The 23,849-nt window shown below is 37.4% G+C and overlaps 1 protein-coding gene across 7 annotated transcripts in view; it reads right to left on the reverse strand.

Annotated features, from left to right (window-relative positions):
• The window catches only part of LOC131680260 (fasciclin-1), a 613,985-nt gene that overhangs the window by 142,368 nt on the left and 447,768 nt on the right, over positions 1 to 23,849 (reverse strand). For all 7 annotated transcript variants that reach the window (XM_058960979.1, XM_058960984.1, XM_058961015.1 and 4 more), the window contains one exon: positions 10,493 to 10,625. In XM_058960979.1, coding sequence (XP_058816962.1) covers positions 10,493 to 10,625 — 133 coding nt within the window. The remainder of the gene's footprint in view (positions 1 to 10,492; positions 10,626 to 23,849) is intronic.

Consider the following 23,849-nt stretch of genomic DNA (forward strand, 5'->3'; position numbering starts at 1 on the left):
TGACTACACTTACAGTTTTTGCTTAAAATGTAAACCAAAGTCGCTCGCATACGTGTCATAAGTGTGTATTCATGATAAAATATGTATGACGTGTCACAAATGTGCACAGAAGATTTCATATAAAAATGAATTATAACTGATTCGTAAAATTATGCGTTATAGATCACTATGTCCAATATTATACTTTTCCATGCGATAGTAGCAATATCAGGTTGCAAAATGATAGTGTTGGAACACAAAGTTTTCCCAATTTTCCTCCTTTATTCAGGAAAAACAATAAAAAGTTGGTTTCATTGACAATTTAGAGACAATGTCTATCAAACAATGTTATTGTTGACAGGTGACTAGACGAAACAAATATTCTTCTTGCATAATCCATCACTACATTTCGGTATACTTTCCAAAACAAGTGGAAATCTCAAAAGGAAATTTGTTCAATAATCTTGAATATATAAGCCAACCATTCCCAGAAAAAACTATGGTAGGAAAAGTTTTGCTCCCGTGACAAGAACCTAGGTAATGCTTATGGTTGATCTGCATAGGAATTACCTATGTCATCAGAGACATCTGTTGGCTTGCTATAAGCTTTTCGGCTTATAGCAAGCCAACAAACTAAGAATGAAGAATCTCTTTTTTCTTTGTCATAAGATAGCACAACTCGATCACTGGAGAAATTGGCGCTTGTCATAATCGTGTTTCGCTATATCTCAGTAACCCAGCAGAATTTCAAAATTCTGAAAACGCGACTTCATGGAGATTTTAAAATTTAGTAACATGGCATATCTAACTCAGTTCACCCCAAAATGGCGTTTGTCATAAGATAGCACAACAGCGACGAAGTCATGTTTTGATTAGAACATTTTTGTTCCACATGTTACAGCATAGATGGCGCCAATACTATTAATTTTTGTACGGAGAGAGATATAAGTTGAGTGTCTTCTACAAAGTTATAGAACAGGCATTTTTTAGTATTTCTTTCGAACAACTTGATACTCTATCTCTCTTCTATAAAAAGTTAGTGCTGGCGCCCTCCAAGCGGTCAGAGGTGGAACTAAAATTTTCTTACCAAAATATAAATCGTATTATTTACTACAATTTATGTAAGCATACTATTTAACTAAATCCAACCATTATTTCACAAAAATGCATAGTTCGCTGAACTCGAGTACTGATACACAACCATGCACTGCTAGGCCCCATGCAAAACTGACTCACACATCACGTCGTTAAATGTTTAATAACTTCTTTTAACAAAGCCGGATTCACTAGCAGTCTTCGACAAAGTTGTAGACAATTCAATTATCTTTCTTATTTTCACTTACAGTGATAATACGATGCATACAGTGTCACCTAGCGGCGAAAATACGAACTAGTGGGTTTTCTCCATGCAAATTGTTGAAAAATCCCATACAAGCTTCAGGCACGTTGGTCCAGTAGTTAGACTTGTCCGATTTGCTTCAAATTTGGTGCAAGTACTCCTGGTGGGACTAGGAATCGATGCAGGGGTGCACCGATTGAGTTTTCAAAAATTCATCATTTTTCTGGGGAATCTAGTGTATATGAGGGAATACGCAATTAATTGCGTTAGTGAGTGTTAGTATGAATCTAATGTAAGATATAGTAATAAAAGGAAATATAACATTCAGAAAAAAGAACAAGTGGCAAAGAGATTAAGTAAAAGCATATAATTTAGCCGATATTATTTTTGGTATAAACGAGTAGTAGCAAAGAAAACTAATAGAAGTACAACAAAAACAGACTAAGGGACCATTCATAAATTACGTAACGCTTTTAGGGGGGAGGGGGTTCGACAAGTTGTTACATATTGTGACATAGGGGGGAGGGGGAGTAAGCTAGATCGTTACGTAACATGTTTTCACCGAAGGAATAAAACTACTTGAACTCATAATTCATTTATTTGGTTTTTGTTGTAAGTTCCAATACCTTATTTAAGTCTTTTTTGTGATATCCAACGGGAAAACTGATCGGAATAGTGAGTGAAGTGAAAGCAATTGTGTGAAAAAAATAAAATTCTCCCAGAGGCATGATTCAAACCAGTAACCTTTGAGACTCCGGTCCAATGTACTAACCCTTATGCTCCTCTTGAGATATGATGACTAGACTGGTTCAATTTTTGACTTTTAGCTCCACCAGGCTTTTCTGATTCCTTTCATGGTCCTTAGTCATTGTGCAAATTTTGGTACCGATTGGTTGTGTCTACGGACTCTCCAAAAATTTCCAAGTTTATATGGAAGTTTGCATGGAAAATCGGTTAACATTGAAAATAAATGCTTAAAAAATCACCTCATCATTCAATTAATCAGAACACTATATATTTCTAAAGGTATTCTTCTACTAAACACATTCGGGGAATATTGCAAGTTTATGAAAATTCGTTGAGAAAAGTTATTAACAAAAGAAGCAGTATTACTTCAAAACAAGTGGATTTTATTAGTAACCATAGCAACCCTGTTTGAATAGCTACATCGTTATACCAGTGTAAACTAGACTTGCCACCCACCGCTCGCGTATGGCAGATACAGCTATTCAAACAGGGTTGCTATGATTAATAATAAAATCCACTTGTTTTGAAGTCATGCTGCTTCTTTAGTTAATAACTTTTCTCAGCGAATTTTCATAAACTTTTAATGTTCCACGAATGTGTTCAGTAGAAGATTACCTTTAGAAATATATAGTGTTCTGATTAATTGATTGATAAGGTGCTTTTTAAGATTTTTTTTTTCAATGTTAACTGATTTTCCATACAAACTTCCATATAAATTTAGAAATTTTTGGAGGGTCCGTAGACACAACCAATCGGTACCAAAATTTGCACAATTACTAAGGACCATGAAAGGAATCAGAAAAGCCTGGTGGAGCTAAAAGTCAAAAATTGAACCAGTCTAATGATGACGTCTCAGAAAGATTATATGATTATCGCACATTCACCCCCACTGCGTGGTGTTTTGGTAGCGTTTGGGATGGGTTCAACCCATGCATATACCACCACCATGGTCCAGAAGATCCCATTTAAAAACCATATTCTGGTGTATTTATAGGTGTTTGAGACCATTTCATAGTGTTTTCATGGTGTTTTATGGGGTTGCATGCTGTTTGAACACATGAGAATTTGCTCGGGTAGTGCGATAATCATATGTTCTTTCTGGGACGTCATCATATTCCAGGGATAGGATAAGGCTTAGTGTATTGGGCCGAAGTCTCGAAGGTTGCGGGTTCGAATCCTGCCTCTGGAGAATTTTTTTCACATGATTGCTTTCGCTTCACTCACCATTTCGAAAAAATTTTCCCGTTGGATACCACAAAAAGACTTACTTGAACTCGTATAAATGCCAGCAAATGCTAATAATTTATCATTAACGACAACTGCATTCTGTTTGAGTTTGATATGCTGACCGGGAATGGATGAGTCACGTGCGTCGGTAAACTAATCTTACCTTAATTTATTCAATCCAATCTTCTCGAATGAATCGAATCGAATGCACGATTTGAACACCAGAAAAATGTGACCAATGAATCCTAGGAAGGGTTTCCCACTATCATATACGTCAGTTCTGCATCCATGCCCTGATCCAGCTGTCACAAATACTCAGATGAACACATACACAGATAGACGTACGACTAGCAATTGTACACTAGTACTAAAAACAACAATTATTACTTCTCTAACGCTAATAGTTTTCTACTTTTACATTTATTTAATTAACTTGTGTGCACGATGACGGAGCCGACCGATAATTCGACACTCAATGACCCCCTCTGCGAGACATGTCCTTCAACACCGCCATTACGCTGTCGACCAATGCTTGCAAAGACACTCCACAGTAAAAGTCAAACCATAGTGACCCAGCAGTCGGCCACGATTAAACGTTAGTTTGGGCAGGTGCAGGGTATGAAAAATACTAGACATGAAAAGGCCCTCTCGGTCTCCTCGATGCACCACTATCGAGGCGTAATGCAGTAACCATCATACAGCAATTGTCTGTCAGAGGTTCTTTAAAACTGATATACGAAATATGCTTGATTGTGTTCGCAATACCATCAAACCCATCAACCTAGGGGAGGAACTCACATCTGGAACAAATTTAAATTATTGAACCTCAAATAGCCAGCCGACAACAAAATTCTCATCAGAATTCGACAATAACTTAGTGATAGAACTAAGCTAGCGCCAAATTCACGTCAGCTCCAAAAAACGAAAACACTATTTGTATTTCTGAGCAAACACTTAGTCTTGCGTGATGTCCCGCTGGAAAAGGAGTTCTAAATAAGCTGAGAATTAATAAAATCGAAACCTGGATCGGCTTAACAAGCCAATGCAATATGCACTATGCTATATTTCTCCTTAGTGGAGAAAAATTTAAGTAAAAACTATTTTTTCTCCGTTAAAGAGAAAATTGTTTTAAACCATCCCTGCGCGTGAATAGCACAATACCAATAACTAAATTAGTTATGGAATTTATTTTCGATTTCATTAATTCTCATCAGCTTAATCAGTACTCCTTTTCTAGCGGAACATCACGCAGGATTGGGGGTTTGTTCAGAAACACGAATAATGTTTTCGTTTTTTGAAGCTAGCGTCAATCCGGCGCTTGCTTAGTCCTATCATTAAGTTACTGGCCTATTCTGATGAGACGAATTCGAAACGCAAATTCCGTCTTGTATTGTGCTCTTCATCCGCAAAGTTTGGTTTTAAACAATGTTCTCCTTAATGGAGTAAAAATAGTTTTTATCTAAATTTTTCTCCACTAAGGAGAAATAAGGCACAGAACAGACACGTGCTCGTACATGATTGCCATACTCATGATGTAAAATTTTTTCCGTGTGTGATCCGTCCGCTCACAGTTCCGCATATCGAAGCCGATGATCGATTTCATTTGTTCAAACTATCAATCCTTTTTAGAACTTTTATGGAAGTTTTGCACCGATTATCGTTAAAGCCGATTACAACTGATCTCTTTGAAACTGATGCTGGGCAAATAAGCCGGTCGAATGAAAGGTTGTCTGCTGAAATATAGCAACAACAGATGGTGTTGGATTTTTATACTGAATGTATCGTTCAAAGCATATAGTATATGCATACATACATGTGGAGATACATTGGCACTAATTACGTTTAAAGCATGTCGAGTGTGGAGGTGAGGTCTAAAACGAGCATTTTAAGAAAAGGGCCGGCAAGCCAACTGTTAAAATGCGCATTAGGTGATCCATGCTGCATTTCGGACGTCCATGCTGCGGAGAGATCACTCGACAGATGACAGTCAAAATTTACTATATTTTAATTGCCGCAAAGTTCTACTGTATCGATTTGGTTGACTATTTTTGGCAAATTTAAGACTAAGAGTAACGAAATACACGAAAATAGAGAAACGGATAGTTATTCTATAGCAAATAAGTTATAAACTTAGAATGGAAAACTGGAACCAGGTAGGCTCATATGGGCATGATTGAAACGAAATGTGAAGAATCTTTTGCCGTCTGCTGGTAGGAATCGGACCTTCCAGCCTAGTTTACCGCATGGTAGGTGAGAGAGCATAACTCATCGTCGCAGCGCCGGCATAGTCAGACCTTAATAGCATCGAAAGCGTGTAATAATATCAGTTCCGAGTAGCATCAAATAAGTTTAAAAATTCCAAGATCCCAAGATTTTGAAACTAAGCACAAAACAGCTCCAGAAACGCAATATTTCGACGTTTACGATATCATTTCGTTATTCTTGCCACACACACACCGTAGCAAAGTATTGTAAAAGTTTGATGGGAGTCGAATAAATTCCACTACTTTAAATTTAGGAAAATCTTAAAGCAAGTCTCCTTCGCAAACAAGAAGAAAGAGTCGCAATGACACGATGTGTTGCAAACGAGTGATGCTGAAATGATTGTGCTTAACCATATTTATAGATTCGTGACAATGAGATGATATTATTATTAAACCATTTAACCAGTTTTACTTAAATTATAGACCATTAGTAATAACTCCGAAAACTTACAGTATGTAATAATTACTGTTTTGTTTAATTTTTTACTAATATTTTTCCTTTAACATCGTTAAGACCTGGCTAAACAAGAGGTGTACTCATTAGGTATAAATACGTTAGGCATACGGACGTTTGGCACAGGTACGTTACACATAATGGACGTTAGGCATAATGGGGGTTAGGCCTAAATTATCATGTTGAAGTATTATTTCAAGGAGCGCATTCGTTGGCGTTGATGGCCTTGGGTTGTAAGAACGTGAGCGTTTGGACGTTAGTTAAGGTTGTAGAATTACTCTGCAAGCTCATCAAACTTGATCAACATTTTTTTTTGCTTCATATAGTTCAGCAAATCTTTGCTCAAATAAAAGAAACAGACCGAATATTTGGCATGCGGAAACTTAGCTCGCGTTATTTCTCGAAATGCAACCGATAAATTGGACATGACTAAAATAGGCTCAAAACTTTCGTTTAAAATTAATCTCATTTGTCTTATGGTATGAATGGCGCACATTAACTTAGACTAGTTCTTGTATACTTGCATGGTGTAATCGTCCAAGAAAGAAAATTAAAGAACAGCTCATGAAAGAAAGAATGATGCATTTTATTATTCATTCAACGAATATATGAACATTGCTGTTTCTATATTGATTATCTCCCATATTACTCAGTTCAATGATTATATTCATGGGGCCATCAAAAATAGAACTACGGAAATGGTCTGATACGAGGAAGAGTTTTTTCGTGTACTGTGCTGGTTACCGAAGCAAAAAAGATATGGTCACAAAGAAAACAGCCTTAGCCTAATGCTGATGCTGTTCATAACACCGTAAATTTCCATAGGTTCCAAAACAATACAATTGTACTGGTAATACATCTAATAGGCTTAAAATGTGCTTGAACCAAATCTGTTTACTTAAATAAAGAAAGTATCCAGCTCATCCACGGAAAAAAAGAAGAAAAACTTGAAAGGAATAAATATCTCGAATGGTATTTTTTATTTTGCAGTCTCCCGTTAAAGTTATACGAAGGAATGGGGTAGCAAAGCGTAGTTTTTCACTAACCCATAAAACGAGCTTAAAGCGGACCCTAAATGGGTGGGAATATTGACAATAAATCAAATATTGATCAATATAGAGATGGTGTAAGGTAAGCTTCAAAATATTGATGCTATAGAATTTAAGTGGGATTGACGTATTGAAGCAGTCCTGTCAATGTGTTTATTGACAATATTTTTGTCTCGCTTAAGGTTGAAATCTCTGCAATAAAGAAAGTCTTGCGATTACTTTTATGTTTTTGTGAATTATGCCTATCGAGCATTATGCCTAACATCCTAACGTATGCCTAACGTATGTATGTCAAATGTCGCGCAACCCTAAACAAGAGGTCACAATATTGAAATTTTACAATTTTCAATTGTTTTGACCCACTTTAGTTTACTAACGGTTCTACATATGCGAACAATTCAAAATTCCTAACAGCTACCTTAAGCAGACTAAATTATTTAAGTATGCGTTTTTTTTAATATACGCGTCAAAACTAAATGTTACAAAAACATGTTAATAAACTTCAAAGATTAAGTTGTTCACAAAAAGACAATGATTTTCCAAATCTAGGTAATCTGTCAAGTCCCAACGGTTTATTTAAATCTAAAGACCTAAAGTTCTACTACTCACTTTATAATACTCCGGAAATTTAATTAGATAAGGCAATGAGAGTTAGCGGTACACCTTTTGCTATTCGAAAGTGGTTCAAGATAAAAATCCAGCAGGAATTTTAGGCTTGTAGTAAAACCAAACGACTTAACGTTTCAGTTTTGGAGATGAAGGGTGATAGATCTATTCAAGGACACATTTCAAGAATGCCGGCGTACATTCTGAGATCGCCTTCGTGTATAATAAGTCCCGCACGAATACATTCACAAAACATTTGCATACGTGCAGTATATTAGCACTTTCAGAATGAGAAATAACATTTTTGATTCTGCCGTTCATTTAGTTTAAGCAAAATCTTTTGATAAATTATATGCAACCGTCGAAAGATAATATAAAACAATCTCACCAATGTCCGGCTCTTATTTAATTGATGGCATTTTAGCGAATATCTCCTCTGCCACCGATCAACCAAAGCGATGAACGAGCCAAATCATTCAAATGGCGCTGCAGACGCCAAGCCACAATGGTCGGAAACGCCAAAAACGTGAACTTAATTCACTATTCACAGGGTGTCTTTGGAGGAATTTTTCTTATGAATATTCCTGAATTTCCACAACCTGATAGAAATTGAAATTAGGCGTGGCTTACTATAATTGAACTAAAAAAGTTAGTTTTTTATACTGACGAGACCGAAATTTGGTGTCTTCGACAAAGTTTTAGAAATGCTCGTATTGAAGAATTTTTTTAAAGAACTTAAACTCGTAGGGCTAAAGGCTATCAATTTATAAGGCGTTTTCAATGGAAACCGCCTTAAATCTAGTTTTTTTCAATATAACTTTTTTCATTGTGACTTTTCGTGCTAACGATGTTTCAGACAAATGTGTAAGTATTAAAACTACATAATATTGTCGAAGACTGTATGCAAAAATACTCATTCGTTTCAAAGTTATTGAAGATTTTTACACTTTTTACACCAACTTCAACTACATATAAGAAAGAAAAGTGCAAGCCAAAATGCACGAACAGGCACTTTTTTCACATTCTAAACTATACACAATAAAGCGTAAGAATGTTTGGTCCGTGACACTCTAGAACCCTATGAGTAGGGTAAGTTTAATTTATAATGTTTTTTTTTACTTTTTCCATACAAAAAAGGCAAAAAAAAATTTTTTTTTGAGTTTTTTCTTAAAATTTGTAATTAATGGTATGGACATCCTTTTGTTAGCATTAAACTCATTATTACATGTCTATATGGGTTTATATCAGTTTGGGATCTCCTATGATATTAAAAACATTTTTACTCCCACGTTTATAAAATTGGAAATATTTAAGTGAAAATAATACATGTCATTGAATAACCAAAAACTACTAAAATTTGCGCACAAAGCTTATTTTTTTAAAAAACCTAAGAATGTACTTTTTAGTGGCTCAAATCACGCATGTCCTTGTCAAAATTATTCAAAGTGGCGATACAATTTCTACGTAGAATTGCGATAATTTTGCAATCCAACACGTAGATCAACGGAATAAAAGATCTGGTGAATGGTTCATTTCTATTTTCAATTAACTACGAAACTCTATGTCACTTAAAAAACCTACAAAGACATTGTGTAAATGAAATTAAAAATGCGTGTTTCATTTTTCAAAGTTAAAATTATATGAAATTAATTAAATAATAACAATAGCCGTACGTCAGTTCAAGCTAAACAGAGTTGAACAAACCACATGCAAAGTCATAAATTTATGGGGACATTCTGACAAGAATGTGGAGAAGAGAACTTCTCTCGAACTTTTTTTCAAAGACTAACAGACATAACACTAAACATATCGATCCGCTCATTTTCCCAGAACACTAGCCCCACCTTTTGTACACTGTCCCAAACACCCATTTACTAGTGTGTTATCCCTTAGGCTTGGAAACAATTTTTCACTAGTGGTCTATCCCCCGCATGCTTGTTTATATGTCAGTAGCGCCATCATCGCAAATGCGGTCACAGTTCCAACTGCAAATATATTTGAAACTGGCGAAGCATTGTTTTCGAGTGTTATGTCTGTTAGGCTGTGCTTTTTCTGGCACACTTAACTTGGACTTGGCACTGAAAATTTATTGTCCAGGGAGTTGTCAGTTTCATCATCCAGCACAAAGCAATATGATTTTATAAGGAACCGTAGGTAAGGGTTTTAAATAGGTTTTTGCTAAGACATTTTTCTACTCAATCCGATTTGGTATCTTCTACACCATGTAAATATGTAGTCCAGCACATTTTGAATTTTCTAGCGACATCAGAGGTGTTTTGTGAAATCAGAACTAGTTTCATGATTTCCGGAGCTTCACTTCACTTTACGAAATCGTGTTCTTTTACATGAATTTATGAATAGATTATTTTCCTTATAGTTTTAAGATAGTCTCATAATTGTCCCTATTAGTTTTTATAGAATGGATTCAACATATTTTCTCGTTTAAACAATAAATTATCAGTATGTTTACTTCTTAAAAAAGTCTCTACTGCCTAGTCTCAATAAAATTCATCTTTTTTTTATAATTCATAATAGACACAGTAATACGATTCTCTACCTAAAATGTTCTTAATTAAGGTAGAAATACAACATAATGCATATTACATTGGCTTGCTAAGCCAAACATAGTTTCCTATTCTTGCCCCACATAGGACTGATGGGTGAGCACAAATTGTGTTTTCGTTTATGGAGCTAGTGTCAAACCGGCGCTAGTTTAGTCCAGACACTAAGTTAGTGTCGGATTCTGATGTGACGAATTCGAAACGCAAATTCCATATCTAATTTACTAAATTAACAATAACTGATCTTCCCAGCATTTTATACTTACAGATGTGATACAGCACAACCGTTTTATTGCCGAGATATCGCTGGAACGCCTGATTGGTCGGGGCAAAGATGGTCAACGCTCGCAGCTTCAGCGCCGCCGATGCGATTGGATTCCGTTCGATAAGATCGTAGAACTGCAAAATAGAGAGAGAGAAAAAAAGAGATAAAAAATAGAACGCAATTTTTCACTAGACAAGCAGCGACACCGAAAGATGGCGCCGTAGTAAAAAAATGAATATGCAATTCAAACTCTGCAAAAGTATGGTGGTGGTGGTGGTGGTGGTAACTAAGGCATGTCCGCGCGAGATTGGCGTCTCCCGCCCGCGGAGATGGGAGCTGATAAATTGAAAAAGGAAATTAAAACCCTTCTCAGGAACACAGGCCCCCGTGGATGTGTTGGCCAAGCTGGCAGCCGGAGTAGTGTCATCGGGTTGCTTGGTGCAGCAGCAATTCAGAAATTAAATTCTCGTTTCAAATTACAATTGAAGTGGTGACATTCAATTAAAAATGTCACATCGTAAAATGTTCTATCTAGGCGCGGAATAGTTTCGCCAGCCGTTGCTCCGGTTTTTTTTATGAATTTTCGTTGTGCTCTGGAAGTATTAACAAATTTAATAAAAAAAAAGCTGCTCCGACTTGTTCTATTTTCCAGCGAGGCAGGGAGCAGTCATATGGTGCGATTTTCATTGAATAAAAAAAATATTCATCGATGCACACCACTTTAATGACTTTATTTACATGCGAATGCGAATCCGCTCGAGGGGTTCACATCCTTCGCTAACTTTCACTCTCCCTGTTGTCGATACGGCAAGAGCGCAGACGGAAATAGCAGCGCGATGCCTTAATAACTCTATAGTGCAAGTGCGATGATATCTCATCCGTTTTTATTGCTTTATTGTGTGCACTATGCCAGCGGAATATAATTTAGCGTAGCGCTTTTTCCCCCTTCAAAGTGCTTCTTTGGCTGCTTGCTTTGTAAATGTTTGCAGGATATCACAATGCACTGGCTTGCGTAAGAACTGTCCTTGTCCTACAAAGCGCAGGGAAGATCTCGGGGTAGATAGAGAGTGTAGTTTCGCTTTTACTTCAATTAAATCCGGAATATTTTCATCCTCAGACTCAGGCGACGAGGGTAAGTATGATTTATTGTGAACGGAGTTTGGTAAGTTCAGAAACGTTTGGGGTTGTGAAAGTTATTTGACTCAGTTTTTCAATTGGTAGAAGATGTCGAGAAAAGTATTTATTTTAAAAATAAAGAATCTACGAAAAATTAACACAGATCCTTATGAATTACTTGAAGTATAATTCCCACATCTACAAACCCATTTTCAGTTCATCAGAAATAGATGGTATAACAATTTCAATAAAATTCATTTGAAGCTGAAAGTGCCTGAGAGCTATGACAAAAACATCCTAAACGACATTTTCATTAGAAAGGCTTTCAACCGTTAATGAATTGTTTTAGACGCACCCCTTTAAAACATTGAAACCATACCGGAAATTTTAGTATGCAATTACGAATCCTCATCTGAAACTTAAGCACTTGACGAGCGTTTATTGTTACAATAGGGAACAATTATGATTAGGTAGTTTGCCTTTCATTGTCTCGTGATTCAGACTGATGCAATTGAATCGGTTCCCCTTTCTCGACCTAACTGCCACAGCGCCATGAATGAATTCTAACTCTTTAAATCAAGACAATCTTCTCCTATTTCAGTATCAGAGAGCTATCTGTTCAATCAACTCCAATTAGACATGGAAACCAAATTGGCAACTTGTTTTGTACGCGCCACACGACACGCCATCCACTTTTTCTTTTGGTCGGATGAATAACAACTTTCTCCATCCGATAGAGATAGATCACACACATTTCGGTCCAGTGAGTCATCCCGTCGTCGTCGTCTAATGGACTCGAAGTGACATCCCCTTCAATCAGATTTATTTTTTGTCGTTTGTCAGAGGAAATCTTTTCTTCTTATCTTGATTCTCGCATATTTCGTCGATTCGAAATGATATCATCGCGGGAATGTTTTTCGAGCGCAGAGGGGCGCCGCCCGCTTCGATGGTGGGGTGTGTTACTTTGATTTGACAGAGACAGAGCCCCGTGGAGTTGGCGACCGAAAACCGGGACACACACATCTTGTTCTCGCATCTACTATTGAAGTCGTTCGACGAGAGGGTGAGGAAGAAAATTTATGGCTATCGCATAAATGTGCGTGTGCCTCTCGGTCTGCAGATTCCACAATGGCCGCGCCATACAGGCTAGCAGTTTGGCGGCTTTTCCACGGTCTAGATATGGCCGTCTTTGGGGTGCTGTCTTGCATTAAGTTTACTGTTTCAAATCGCTGCGTTTCAAGAATATGGAAGAGTGAACTTCGAAAATATAGTTTGGAACCGGAACATCTAGTTCGAAAACCAACGAGTTATTCAATCAGGACCGTCTTTAGATCGTATTCCGATCAGAAGATAATAGCAAAAACCCATCAAAATTGTATTTTTCAGGGGAACTTCTTATAATTTCTGATAATTTAAATACCAGATTAATAACATAATATACAGAAAAGAAAATATCATTCTTTTAGTTTTTTTATTTTGATTTTTATCGTGGAAGGACCTCTGTTGACAGGAAAGCGAAGGAACTACTGGATTTGAAGTGAATTTACCCAATCTAAGAAATTCCTCCATTCTTCATATTGCAAGAATTCACTATATAGCGGATAAAATAGACCTTGATCAAAATTAGGCCAACAGGATACAAGGGTACCCGCAAAACTTAAACGCTCGTTAATACAGCATTCTAAAACCGATTCGGAAACTATTGTGGATTTTGGAACTCATCCAATTCTAGACCCTGTAGAAATCTTTCATTTTTTTGGTTCAGTGTATTCCTACCGATTGGTTGTTTACATAAATCGCTCCAACTGTTTTTACTTTTTGACGAGATTAGTGAAGTTTTTATCGTTGTTTGTCGTGTTAATCGACTCAGAATTTTGTTTTAAAAATTGTTACTGTGCAGTGTGAAAGTGTCTCCTGTTTGCTTTTGTGTTGCGAAAAAACCAGCGAAGAACCGAAGACTGCATATTAAGAAGACTGATATCTCTTTCCTTCCCCCATACAAACGAGAAGCGACCGAGGTTACAGCTTAATGTAAAAGTGTATATGTGTGTGTGCATCACAATGGGGAGTACCACCTGTACCCGCAAGTGGCGCTGCTGTTACTGTCTCCAGAATTTGAACAGAGTTGCCAGTCTTCTTGATATGCCGTCTTCGGAAGAACGCAATTAGGCAATCCATGAGACGTTTCTGATCAGCTGATTATTTCTTGTTTACTTATTCTGACGTTACTCCGAGGGGTGCGACGTCCGACAATATCGTTGATTCGATCCAACATCAAACGAATCGGACTAACGAAAGTTATTTGTCGGACAAGTATTTCTGTTCGCAGGAGTAGACTTGTTGACAGAACCCACCGCTGAATTGTCAAACAAACGGTAATGGATTGCCTAATTGAGTGAACTTCTGTGACTTAACCACCAAAACTTTCCACCGAACGCAGCGCCATCTATATTTCATTGTTTGCATTCTCAGATCGGCACGCATTATGGCCAGTGCGTGCGATCACTGCGCGAAAACCGTCAAATCGGATGACGACTTTATCGAATGTATCGGTTTTTGCAGAAATGTGGTACATATAAGGGTTGTGGTACCGGTAATGCCGGTACCGAAAATCCCGAGAATACCGACCCATTTTTGGTACCGTAATACTGGTATTGAACAAAAGCCAGTACCGGAATTTTCGGTACTATACAATTTTTTATGACAAATATGTTAACTCTGCAGGGGGATCTGTTTCAAAATATCGGTCTGCAAGATAACGTTTAATTATATTAATTTGCCTTCTAGATAAATCGTTGAGATAACACCTTTGTGTGGGAATGAGGTGGGGCCATCATCATAATAATTCTAGAAGCTAAAGTTTTATTTGCGACATTCTGATTAGTTTCCATTATTCACTGGGTGGCGCGTAATAAGACTATGGTCTAAGTCATGTCTGTATTTGGTTTGCTCTTAAACCTTTATCTATAAAAGAACGAACAGCGATTTAGTAGCTAACAGTTTTAGATTTGGTGAACTGTTTCAAATGGGGTGATTTGTAATTATTAGTGATCGGAAAATTCAGCAAAACTCCATAGTTTACAGGAAACCAAGGAGCCTCGATATGCATTAGAGAATAGTAGGCAAACGACATAAAGGTCGAAACCAATTTTCAGAAAAGCAACAGAGAAAATGCGATTAACCTGCTCGGATTTACTGCCATTCTCGCTTTGATTTACTGTTGTTAATAGTTAATTTACCATCTGCTCAAGTAGACGAAAGTCGCACTACTTAGCAGTTATTGATTTCAAAATGGCCTAGATTTCGAAATAAAAGAAGGTCCCCTTATACGAAAAATATCTTCTGTGAAATGTGTATTTCCATTCCGAAGCAATTAAAAACAGTTTTTGATCAGCACAAATCAATCAGCTGAGAATAAGATCATCAGTCTGAGCATTCAATTTTAGTTTGAAACTTTTTTCGTTTTTTTTTAAATATTCGTGTACCGGTACTTTACCGGTGCTGAGGGCTTCAGTGCCGTAGTACCGGTTCTCGCCAAAAAGGATCGGTTCTGCGAACCCTATTTCCAACCTTGTTTGGATGCTATTCATATAATTAACAATGCAACGAAAATCAAGTGCTCATAAAAACATATTTTAACCTGCCAGAAACGAACGAAAAACGATATTTTCATATATTTTTTTTACTGGTCCAAATGCTACTCTCGTAAATAATCATATTGAGTTTTGGTCTAAACTCTGCGCATTCTCGAAAATACATTTTCTGCCAATATCGAAATGTATGCGATTTTTCAGTGAGCAATTCTGTGTTTCATAGACAATCAACGTATTCAAAACTCGCTTCTCAGTCGAAAAATTGCACCTAATCCATATTTTGGAGCATCTTTTCAAAAAAGAGATCACAATAATTCATGCGGGTATTTTAGTGGATATTTGATAACTAGCTGAGATCGCCTCGGCTATGATATAAGTTACAAGATGTTATGATGATGACTATATTGTGATATCCCGAAGGTATCACCGAAACCTTGGTTCAGAGGAATGGATGTGGGTCGGTATTTCATTCCTGTATGTCTCGGCTCATTCCCAATCACCGCATATCAGACTCTCATCTTCGACGTATTGGGCTCGCGAATAGCGGTATCTGCGCTAGTGTCGACGGTTATCACGATATCGAACATATTGTCTGGGCATGCGCCGAGTATTTTTCTGTCAGATCTCGACTAGTGGATTTCCTTCGGGCTCGCGGAAGATCACTCAAAGCCCCGGTTCGAGATGTACTGACAAGCCGTGATCTCCTCTAAATATTTCTTGTATAAACGTTCTTGAAAACCATTATTATACAAATTTAATTGCCTTTTTTTGTCATTCTCATAAGTATCCTCTTCTGCTTACACCAAAGATGGTTTGATGCGACTTCAAGGTGATACAGAACATCGAAAATAAAATAAAACGCCCAACTCGATGTGTCGCCGATCCACATCTACAAAATCTTTTGGAGGAACCCCTGCCGGCTCGTGGTGGACTATCCGGTGCTGATGTTTTATGGCCGTTCGAATCTTAAATCAATGCCGATTGCCGTTGAAACAGAAAGTTGATTTTTTCTCCCCCCTTGAAATGGAAAATATTCAAACATCTATGGCTTTCTGCAAGATTGTTTTATGATTTTAGAAAGGATCTATCAATTTGCGAATATTGAATTTTTAATTACACATATACTGCCGTTATAAGCATATTTGTCCCATGTTCTATGAGATTCCCTATATGCATGGAACAATTATGCGTAGAACGGCAGTATAGTCTGATCAAAATATATTCGTCTAGCATAATTTTAGAAAAAGGCCAGTTAAAAGCATGGTATGCACAAATAAAGCAAATTAACCTTCAAACTACCAAGCCCTCTTCGATACACCAAAATCGACGTTCAATTGGCCAGAACTTTTTTTTACTGTTTAATCGTTTTTGATGCGGTTTTTGCCAAAGAACCGGAAATTATTCCAATTTTCAGAATCGGATAACAAATACTTTTTGGACCCACTGTGTATTAAACCCACCCCACACCAGTTAAAAACCAGTAGAAGGGCATTTGCGCGTGGAATGTCATCATTCTTAGGTTTCTTAGTGTGGGTTATTCGCTATAACCCTGCAGTTGTCACGTATGATAATAAGCGACAACTAATATAGTACCAGGACATTTCTTTTAATGAAGCATTTCACTTGTTGAGCCGCCAAATTCACAAAAAAATAAGTAAAATTAACTTTAAGTCATTTAGTCATTTTTGTGGGTGCACAAATCCCGTCATACATAAACCCGTTATACAATTAAACTAGTTCTACGGATCGTTATAATACTGTGTTTATAGCAGCATAAAGCATATTACCCCGAGGACCGAGTACTTTAAGATTGCTGGGGTAGTGTAATAATACTCCACAAACTCGTAAGATTTACGAAGCAATTCGTATCAAATCAACATATATCAGAAACTTTTAATATCAGAATCCTATAAGCCAACATCATCTCCTTTACACAATGCAACGACCAGTGCTTATCAAATCGTTTATCGCACCTACACTACCGCATGTCAGAGGAAAACGCACCAAAGAGCACACTTCAATGTATACACCGCTGTGCACTCTGGAACGCGCGCCGTAGTGAATTTATCTGAACGCGCCGGACGCCAAACCAAATTTAAAGAGCAAGAAAGCGTGGTTCTCTCATACCAAACCACCCCATCGCCAGCACACACTTGAAATCAAAGCAGCAAAGTCGGAAAATAATATATTTGGAACATTTTTTTTTAAATGCCTTATACGTATTATAGATTTTTTTGAGCCGCTATTGTTGTTCGTTGGTAGTTTAAATCCAAATTTGTATTATTTTTTTTAAACTTTTCCATATTTTTTTTCCTTTTTTTACTTCGACTATGTGATGATTCGTAGTTATTCTGCCTAAGCTCGACCCTCATTAACAGAAGACAAAGATTAAGCCCGTACGATATTAAGCCTGTTCTAATAACCCTGCCACTTCTAGTTTTCCGATCTGTTTACTTCACATCCTTGCTCTCACTTGAGTACTATGGCTCTAATTTTCCTAACTTTCCCTACCCAGTAATCTCTAGCTAATTGAATGTCGTTAAAATCTTTTCCATAATATTTTGTTATTATTTAATGAAGTATATAAATTAAAAATAATATAAAAACATTTTATGTTATAAACCGTCGTACATGAAAACTCAAACAATTAGTCCCACTATATTCTGTTCCTATGTAATATTAAATTTATTCTTGAAATAATAGAATACCGGAATAGTCAAAGCACAGAGAACAGACATCCATGATCGAACAAAAATATTTAAAAAACATGTGTAAACATTTGAATTAATATACTAAAAACACTAGCGCCGCCACACCAACCTATCCCAACTATCCGTCAAATCGATTCCGGAACCGGTTCGAAATCCTGGATGGATTCTGCATGGAATCTAGCTCAAAGAAAACAACCGATTCCGACTCTATCGGTTGACGCATTTGAGCTGGAATTCATGCTGGAAGTCCGAATCGGTTCCGGACTAGTTTGACTGGGTAGAGGAATAACCGCTGTCAATGCTGTCGCACTCAGCCACAAAAAAACATGACGACAGTAGCGCACCTGGTTTAGATATCCAAACTACCTTCGAAACCGTTAGAGATTTCACACAAGTTGAATGCTGAAGATGGACGTCTGTTCTCTGTGGTCAAAGTTAGGTTACCCGAAAGAGCACATGAAAACAGAAACCTTTGTAGAAAATAATGCAAATTTAGTTGAAAAATAGTATTAAAACTCAAAATATTGATGCAAATATAATATGCAATATAAAACATATTAAATTAATCAATTTAGGTTTTAGCATGGAAAAGTCGTCAATACTAATTTTTGGATCATATTTTCAAAAAAAAATAACAATTTTGCCTCAAAATGAGGTTTGATGTCTGTAGGTTGTTAAGGAAAATTATTCAAAACATAATATTCTACAACTTTGCAGAAGACATTTACCCTACAAAATTTTTTTTTTATGGGTACTCTACTTTAATCTAAGCAAAAAATATTTTATTTAAAAAGTTGCATTGTGAACATATCCTACGAAAAAATGCTGTGTGTGTATACAATCCATTTCCTACTGTCCGGCAGTGCTTTTATGAAAGAAACTTGTCTGCATCTATGTAATGATACATTTGTTTTCAACGATAGATGTACACATGTTTAGCCCTGGAAATGAAAGGCGATAGCTCTATTGTACATCCAACGACCCATTTCAAGAATGCCTGTTCCTACACGTACATTCTGAGGCTGGCTTCATATACATTAAGCCCCGCTCGCATACATCCACGTATAAATTGGATATTTGCAATATATTCGCACTTCCAGAATGAAAAATATTTTTGATTCTGGTACGTTTTTACAAAAAGGAAAATATTTAAGAAGGTAGATAAGCTTTCAAAAATGGAACGATCTCACCAGCTCTGAATAAATAAATTCATGAAATTTCTGTGAAGAATTCTTCTCCATCCGTGAAATTGTTGCATCAGCTACTAAGGTCCAGGAGGCGCTGCAGGCGCTAAGCAGAACGAACGGGCGTATTTTTTCACGTCTTGCTTCACATACTTCAATGGCAAAGTTTTGACGACAAATTTCTAAGCAAAATCACACATTTCTCGTGATATTTTAACCTACTTACACGTAACTCAACAGGAAAAACTACCTACTAAACGATTGATTTCATTTTTCTGTTGGATATTTTGTATATCACTGAAAAACTTTAAAGAATATTGGACGTTAACGACAACACGTCCGGGCGATTCGCCAGTGCTGCCACTTCGACATATCCTATCAAAAAAATGCTGGCTCTAAAATCTAAGGCCTCAAACAGGTTTCGTCCCACTTTTTTGGATTGGTCCCACTGTGCGCTTGCTACTTGGTCGAATTGTACGGACCAATCATTGCGCAGATAATTACTGCTTTCATAAAATCTATCATTTATTTTCGTAATTGTACATTCTACGGAATTAGTTACAAAACTGTTGTGCACATGCATTCATTCCCACTCAGATAGCCCAAAAATCAAGTTTTTTTACTCTGTCCAACGGCAGATATTCACATTGAAGAACTCGGGCAAAATTCTGGTCGATTTTCCCATAAAAGGGGGCCCCTATATTGAAACGTTAGAAGTATTCTACTTAAAAAAACATGTATCGGAAAACCCGTAACGGCAAGAGACGTTACGGATTCTTATAAGACGAAGCCAAAACGCAAATTCCATGACTAATTTAGTTATAGATTTTGTGCTCTTTATCCGTAAAGCTGATTTTAAACAATTTTCTCTTTAATGGAGAAAAAAGAGTTTTTATCAAAATGAACAACACGTATTTAGAGATTTTAATGAAACTTTTTATACATAAAGACTTTGATTTTCCAAAAATGATCTAGACTGTCTTTTGAAAAGGGTCAAATTTTTTTTTTACCAATTTTTTTCAAATGGCTATAGTCTAAAAATGGGAAATCCTACAAAAAAAATGTTGCAGAAGTGATTTTCACAAAATTAGTCAAATTTTTGAATAAAAATAGTCAAATTTTTGAATAAAAATATTGAAAAAATTCCTCATCGACTCCTACACTGAAAAAAAGCGATTTTAAAAATTTAAAGTCGATTTACAAAAAAAAAACCATCTTTGATTTGGATGAAATTTTGTTCCAAGGTAGGTAATTATGTTCCCTACCTACCGTCGAAAATTCAACTTAGGCACTTTCAAGGAAAAAATGTTGCTTGATAAAAAAAATTATTTGAAATTTTTTTTGTCCAGCCTGAGTTTTTTTCAATATATTTTTATACAGGGCCCATAGCCCAGAGACCAGAACCCAGAATCCCGAGGAGAGAACCCAAACTCCAGACTCCATAGCCCAGAGTCCAGAGTCCTGAGGAGAGAGAGAGACGAGAATTCAGAGTGGCGTGTCCTTAACCCAAAATGCTGAGGCGTGTCTAGAGTACTGAATCCAGAGTTCAGTGTCGAGAATGCAGAGTACAGAGTCTACAGCGCAGCGATCAGTACCCATTGTTCAGTACCCAGAGCTCAGAGTCCAGATTTCAGAGTTCCGAGCTCAGAGTCCAGAGCGCAGAGCCAAAAATCTAGAGTTTGGTGCCCAGAGATCAGAAACCAGAGTCTAGAGCTCTTATTCCAAAATACTGAGCCCAGAGTCCTCAGTACATAATCCAGAGCCCAGAGCCCAAAGTTCAGAGCCCCTAACCCAAAATAGTGAGATCAGAGTTTAGAGTCCAGATTCCAGAGCTAAGAGTCCAGATTCGATAATCCAGAGTTTAGACGCCATAGCCCAGCGACCAGAACCCGGAGTCCCGTGGAGAGAGCCCAGAGTCCGGAGTCCAGAATCCAGAGTCCCAAGTGCAGAGTGCATAGTCCAGAGTTTAGAGTTCAGAGTCCTCAGTTCAGAATCCAAAGTCCAGAATCAAGACCCAAAGCCCATAGCACAGAATCTTGAGGCGAGAGCTCAGAATTCAGAGTTAAGAATGCAGAGTCCCGAGTTCAGATTGCAGAGAACAGAGTCCTGAGAATCCTGAGTCCAGAGCCTAGAGTCCTCAGCCCAAAATACTGAGTCCAGTGTCCTAATTTCAGGGCCCAGAGTTCAGAGCACAGAGCCTAGAGACCAGAATCCAGAGTCCAAGGGGAGACCCCACAGTCCAGAATCCATAGAGTGTAGAGCCTAAAGTTCAAAGTCTAGAGTCTAGAGTTCAGATTCCAGAGTAAAGGATCAAGACCCCAGATACCAAAGTGCATAGTACAGAAATTCGAGGCCAGCGCCAAGCATCCAACACCAGCGATGAGAGTGAAGAGTCCAGAATCTAAAGTTCAGTGTCCATAGACCCAGAATCCAGAGTCCCGAGGGGAGAGCCAAGCGTCCAGAAACCAAAGTCCAGAGTTCATAGTCCAGACTTCAGAGTCTAGAGTTCGGATTCCAGAGTCCAGAATCAAGACCCCAGAATCCATAGCACAGAATAGCGAGGCCAGAACCCGGTGTGAAGAGTGCAGAATCCAGAGTTCACAGTCTAGAATCTAGACTGACTCGGTATTTTCGGAATAGTCTTGACGAGTAGGTGCCAGAAATTTATGTCTGACGCCATGTTTAAATCCAAGATGGCGACTTCCAGACGTAAATTATTACGATTACACTTCGGATTGTTTATCTTTGCACAGCACTTGATACTGTTTAACTTTGATTAATACAATTGATCCATAATGATAAGTTTACATGAATGCTCTTCACAACTGTTGTTACTAGACTGCTTTAAGGCCCTAGTTTTATAGTACTGTTATTCGGTAAAATGAGTATTGATGCAGATAAGGTACAGGTAACCAGGGTAATATGCCAAACAAATACCAAATTCGTTACTGATACTTTTTGTATGTATCAGGCAACTAGCAGTTGGGAAATTAGATTCTGAGATGATTATGACTTTCATTGGTTTAGTTTTCGACAAAAATATCCTGAAACAAAAATTCAGTTTGGACAAGGAAAAGTTATTTTCAAATAACTTTTTTTTCTTGAAAGTGGTCAACTTGAATTTTTGATCCAAATCAAAAATGGAGTTTTTTGTAACTCGATTTTAAATTTTTAAAATCAATTTTATTCAGTATAAGAGTCGATCAAGAATTTTTTCAATATTTTTTTAAAAAATAATTTTTGGAGAAAATTACTCCTACAACATTTTTTTTTGTATGATTTGTCATTTTTAGAATGGCTATACCATTGGAAAAATTGGTCAAAAAAGTTTGACCCTTTTGAAAAGACAGTCTAGATCATTTTTGGAAAAACAAAGTAGGCAAAGTGGTTTTTTGTGACAAAGTCTTCATATACAGAAAGTTTCATTAAAATCTGACAGGGTGCTGCCAACATTTGTTCGAGTTGGTGCGAAATTCGTCAATAGTTTTTTCGTTTTTGGAGCTAGTGTCAATTCGGCGCTAGCTTAATAGTTCTGTCATTAAGTTAGTGTCGGACACTGATGAGATGAAGTCGAAAAGCAAACTCCAGAACTAATTTACCGCTGTTAGCCGTGTCAAATAAACGAGTTAAAAAAGAATTTGGTGCTAGTTTGGATTTATCGTCTAATTGGCCCCAAGATGGTGCTAGTTATTGAAACACAAAAATGCAACTATATCCAAGATGGTTGATGTACATTTACACGTACATTGGTTTAATTTTTGTTCTTTTTGGAAGTAAATTTTGCACAGAAAATCGAAGTTATGGTGTCTGACTCCAAAAGCCGACCGCAATGCCAGCTCTAAGTAGGGTTCTCGCATCACGCATCCTAATATCAGTATCTGATCCTGCTTTCGAGCCGCCACTCTGTTAGCAGCCTTATCTAACGAAGCGATACTGCTGGGCTGTGGTTTAGCAACACCATTTACTCATTTTGCAAAAGCGAATGATTAAAATATATACTTCAATTAACTACTTCTGAATAACTGTTCAACATTCTGGCAAGTTTCGGAACCCTTTCCGATTGCTCTTAACACGTCCCTGTTACCATCTATCAATTTATTACCAATGTTTTCGCTTTCTACCTTTATATGTTGTTGTTTCAATAAGTAAAACACGTGCTTGATTCCCTCTTTTGGAAGAAGTGGCAATAATTAGGTATTATTCAGCTATTCACAGCGGTTCTATTTTCAATTATCCTTAGATGCTCTTGCCGTGATTTCCTTCGCATTAGTCAGAAGGCACCTTCTTCTTCCTGATCTATTTTACTACCGGGTAAGTCAGGAGGGATTCCAGGCTAATAAAATACTCCGATTCGATAAATTACCCCAGGTTGCTCCGATAGCACATCTACGTCCATTCTGATTGGGTGTGGGAAAGTGCTATTTTATTACCACTCAACAACACACACACACCTAACATGGTCCCAAGGTTCACTAGGGGCTATGAGGCCCGATCGTCTCTCCAGAAGTAGAATAACGGTCTGCCTTGGTCGCCACACCACGAACGAAGCACGCCACAAAACCGTGGAAAAAAGGACACTCGGTCTGATGGGAGCAAATATTTACAATCTTACCGACGCACATTCGTATAGACGCAAACGTACGTTTCCGGTGGTCGACGATCCTGAGTTAGAGACGGAGAAAAAAAACGTGCGTGCGGAGTCGGAGTTGTTGCGTGCGTTTAAGTGACCCTCGGGATACCCCTCGAAAAGCAAC

This window comes from Topomyia yanbarensis, chromosome 1 (assembly GCF_030247195.1).
Source record: "Topomyia yanbarensis strain Yona2022 chromosome 1, ASM3024719v1, whole genome shotgun sequence".
NCBI classification, from domain to species: Eukaryota; Metazoa; Arthropoda; class Insecta; order Diptera; family Culicidae; genus Topomyia; species Topomyia yanbarensis.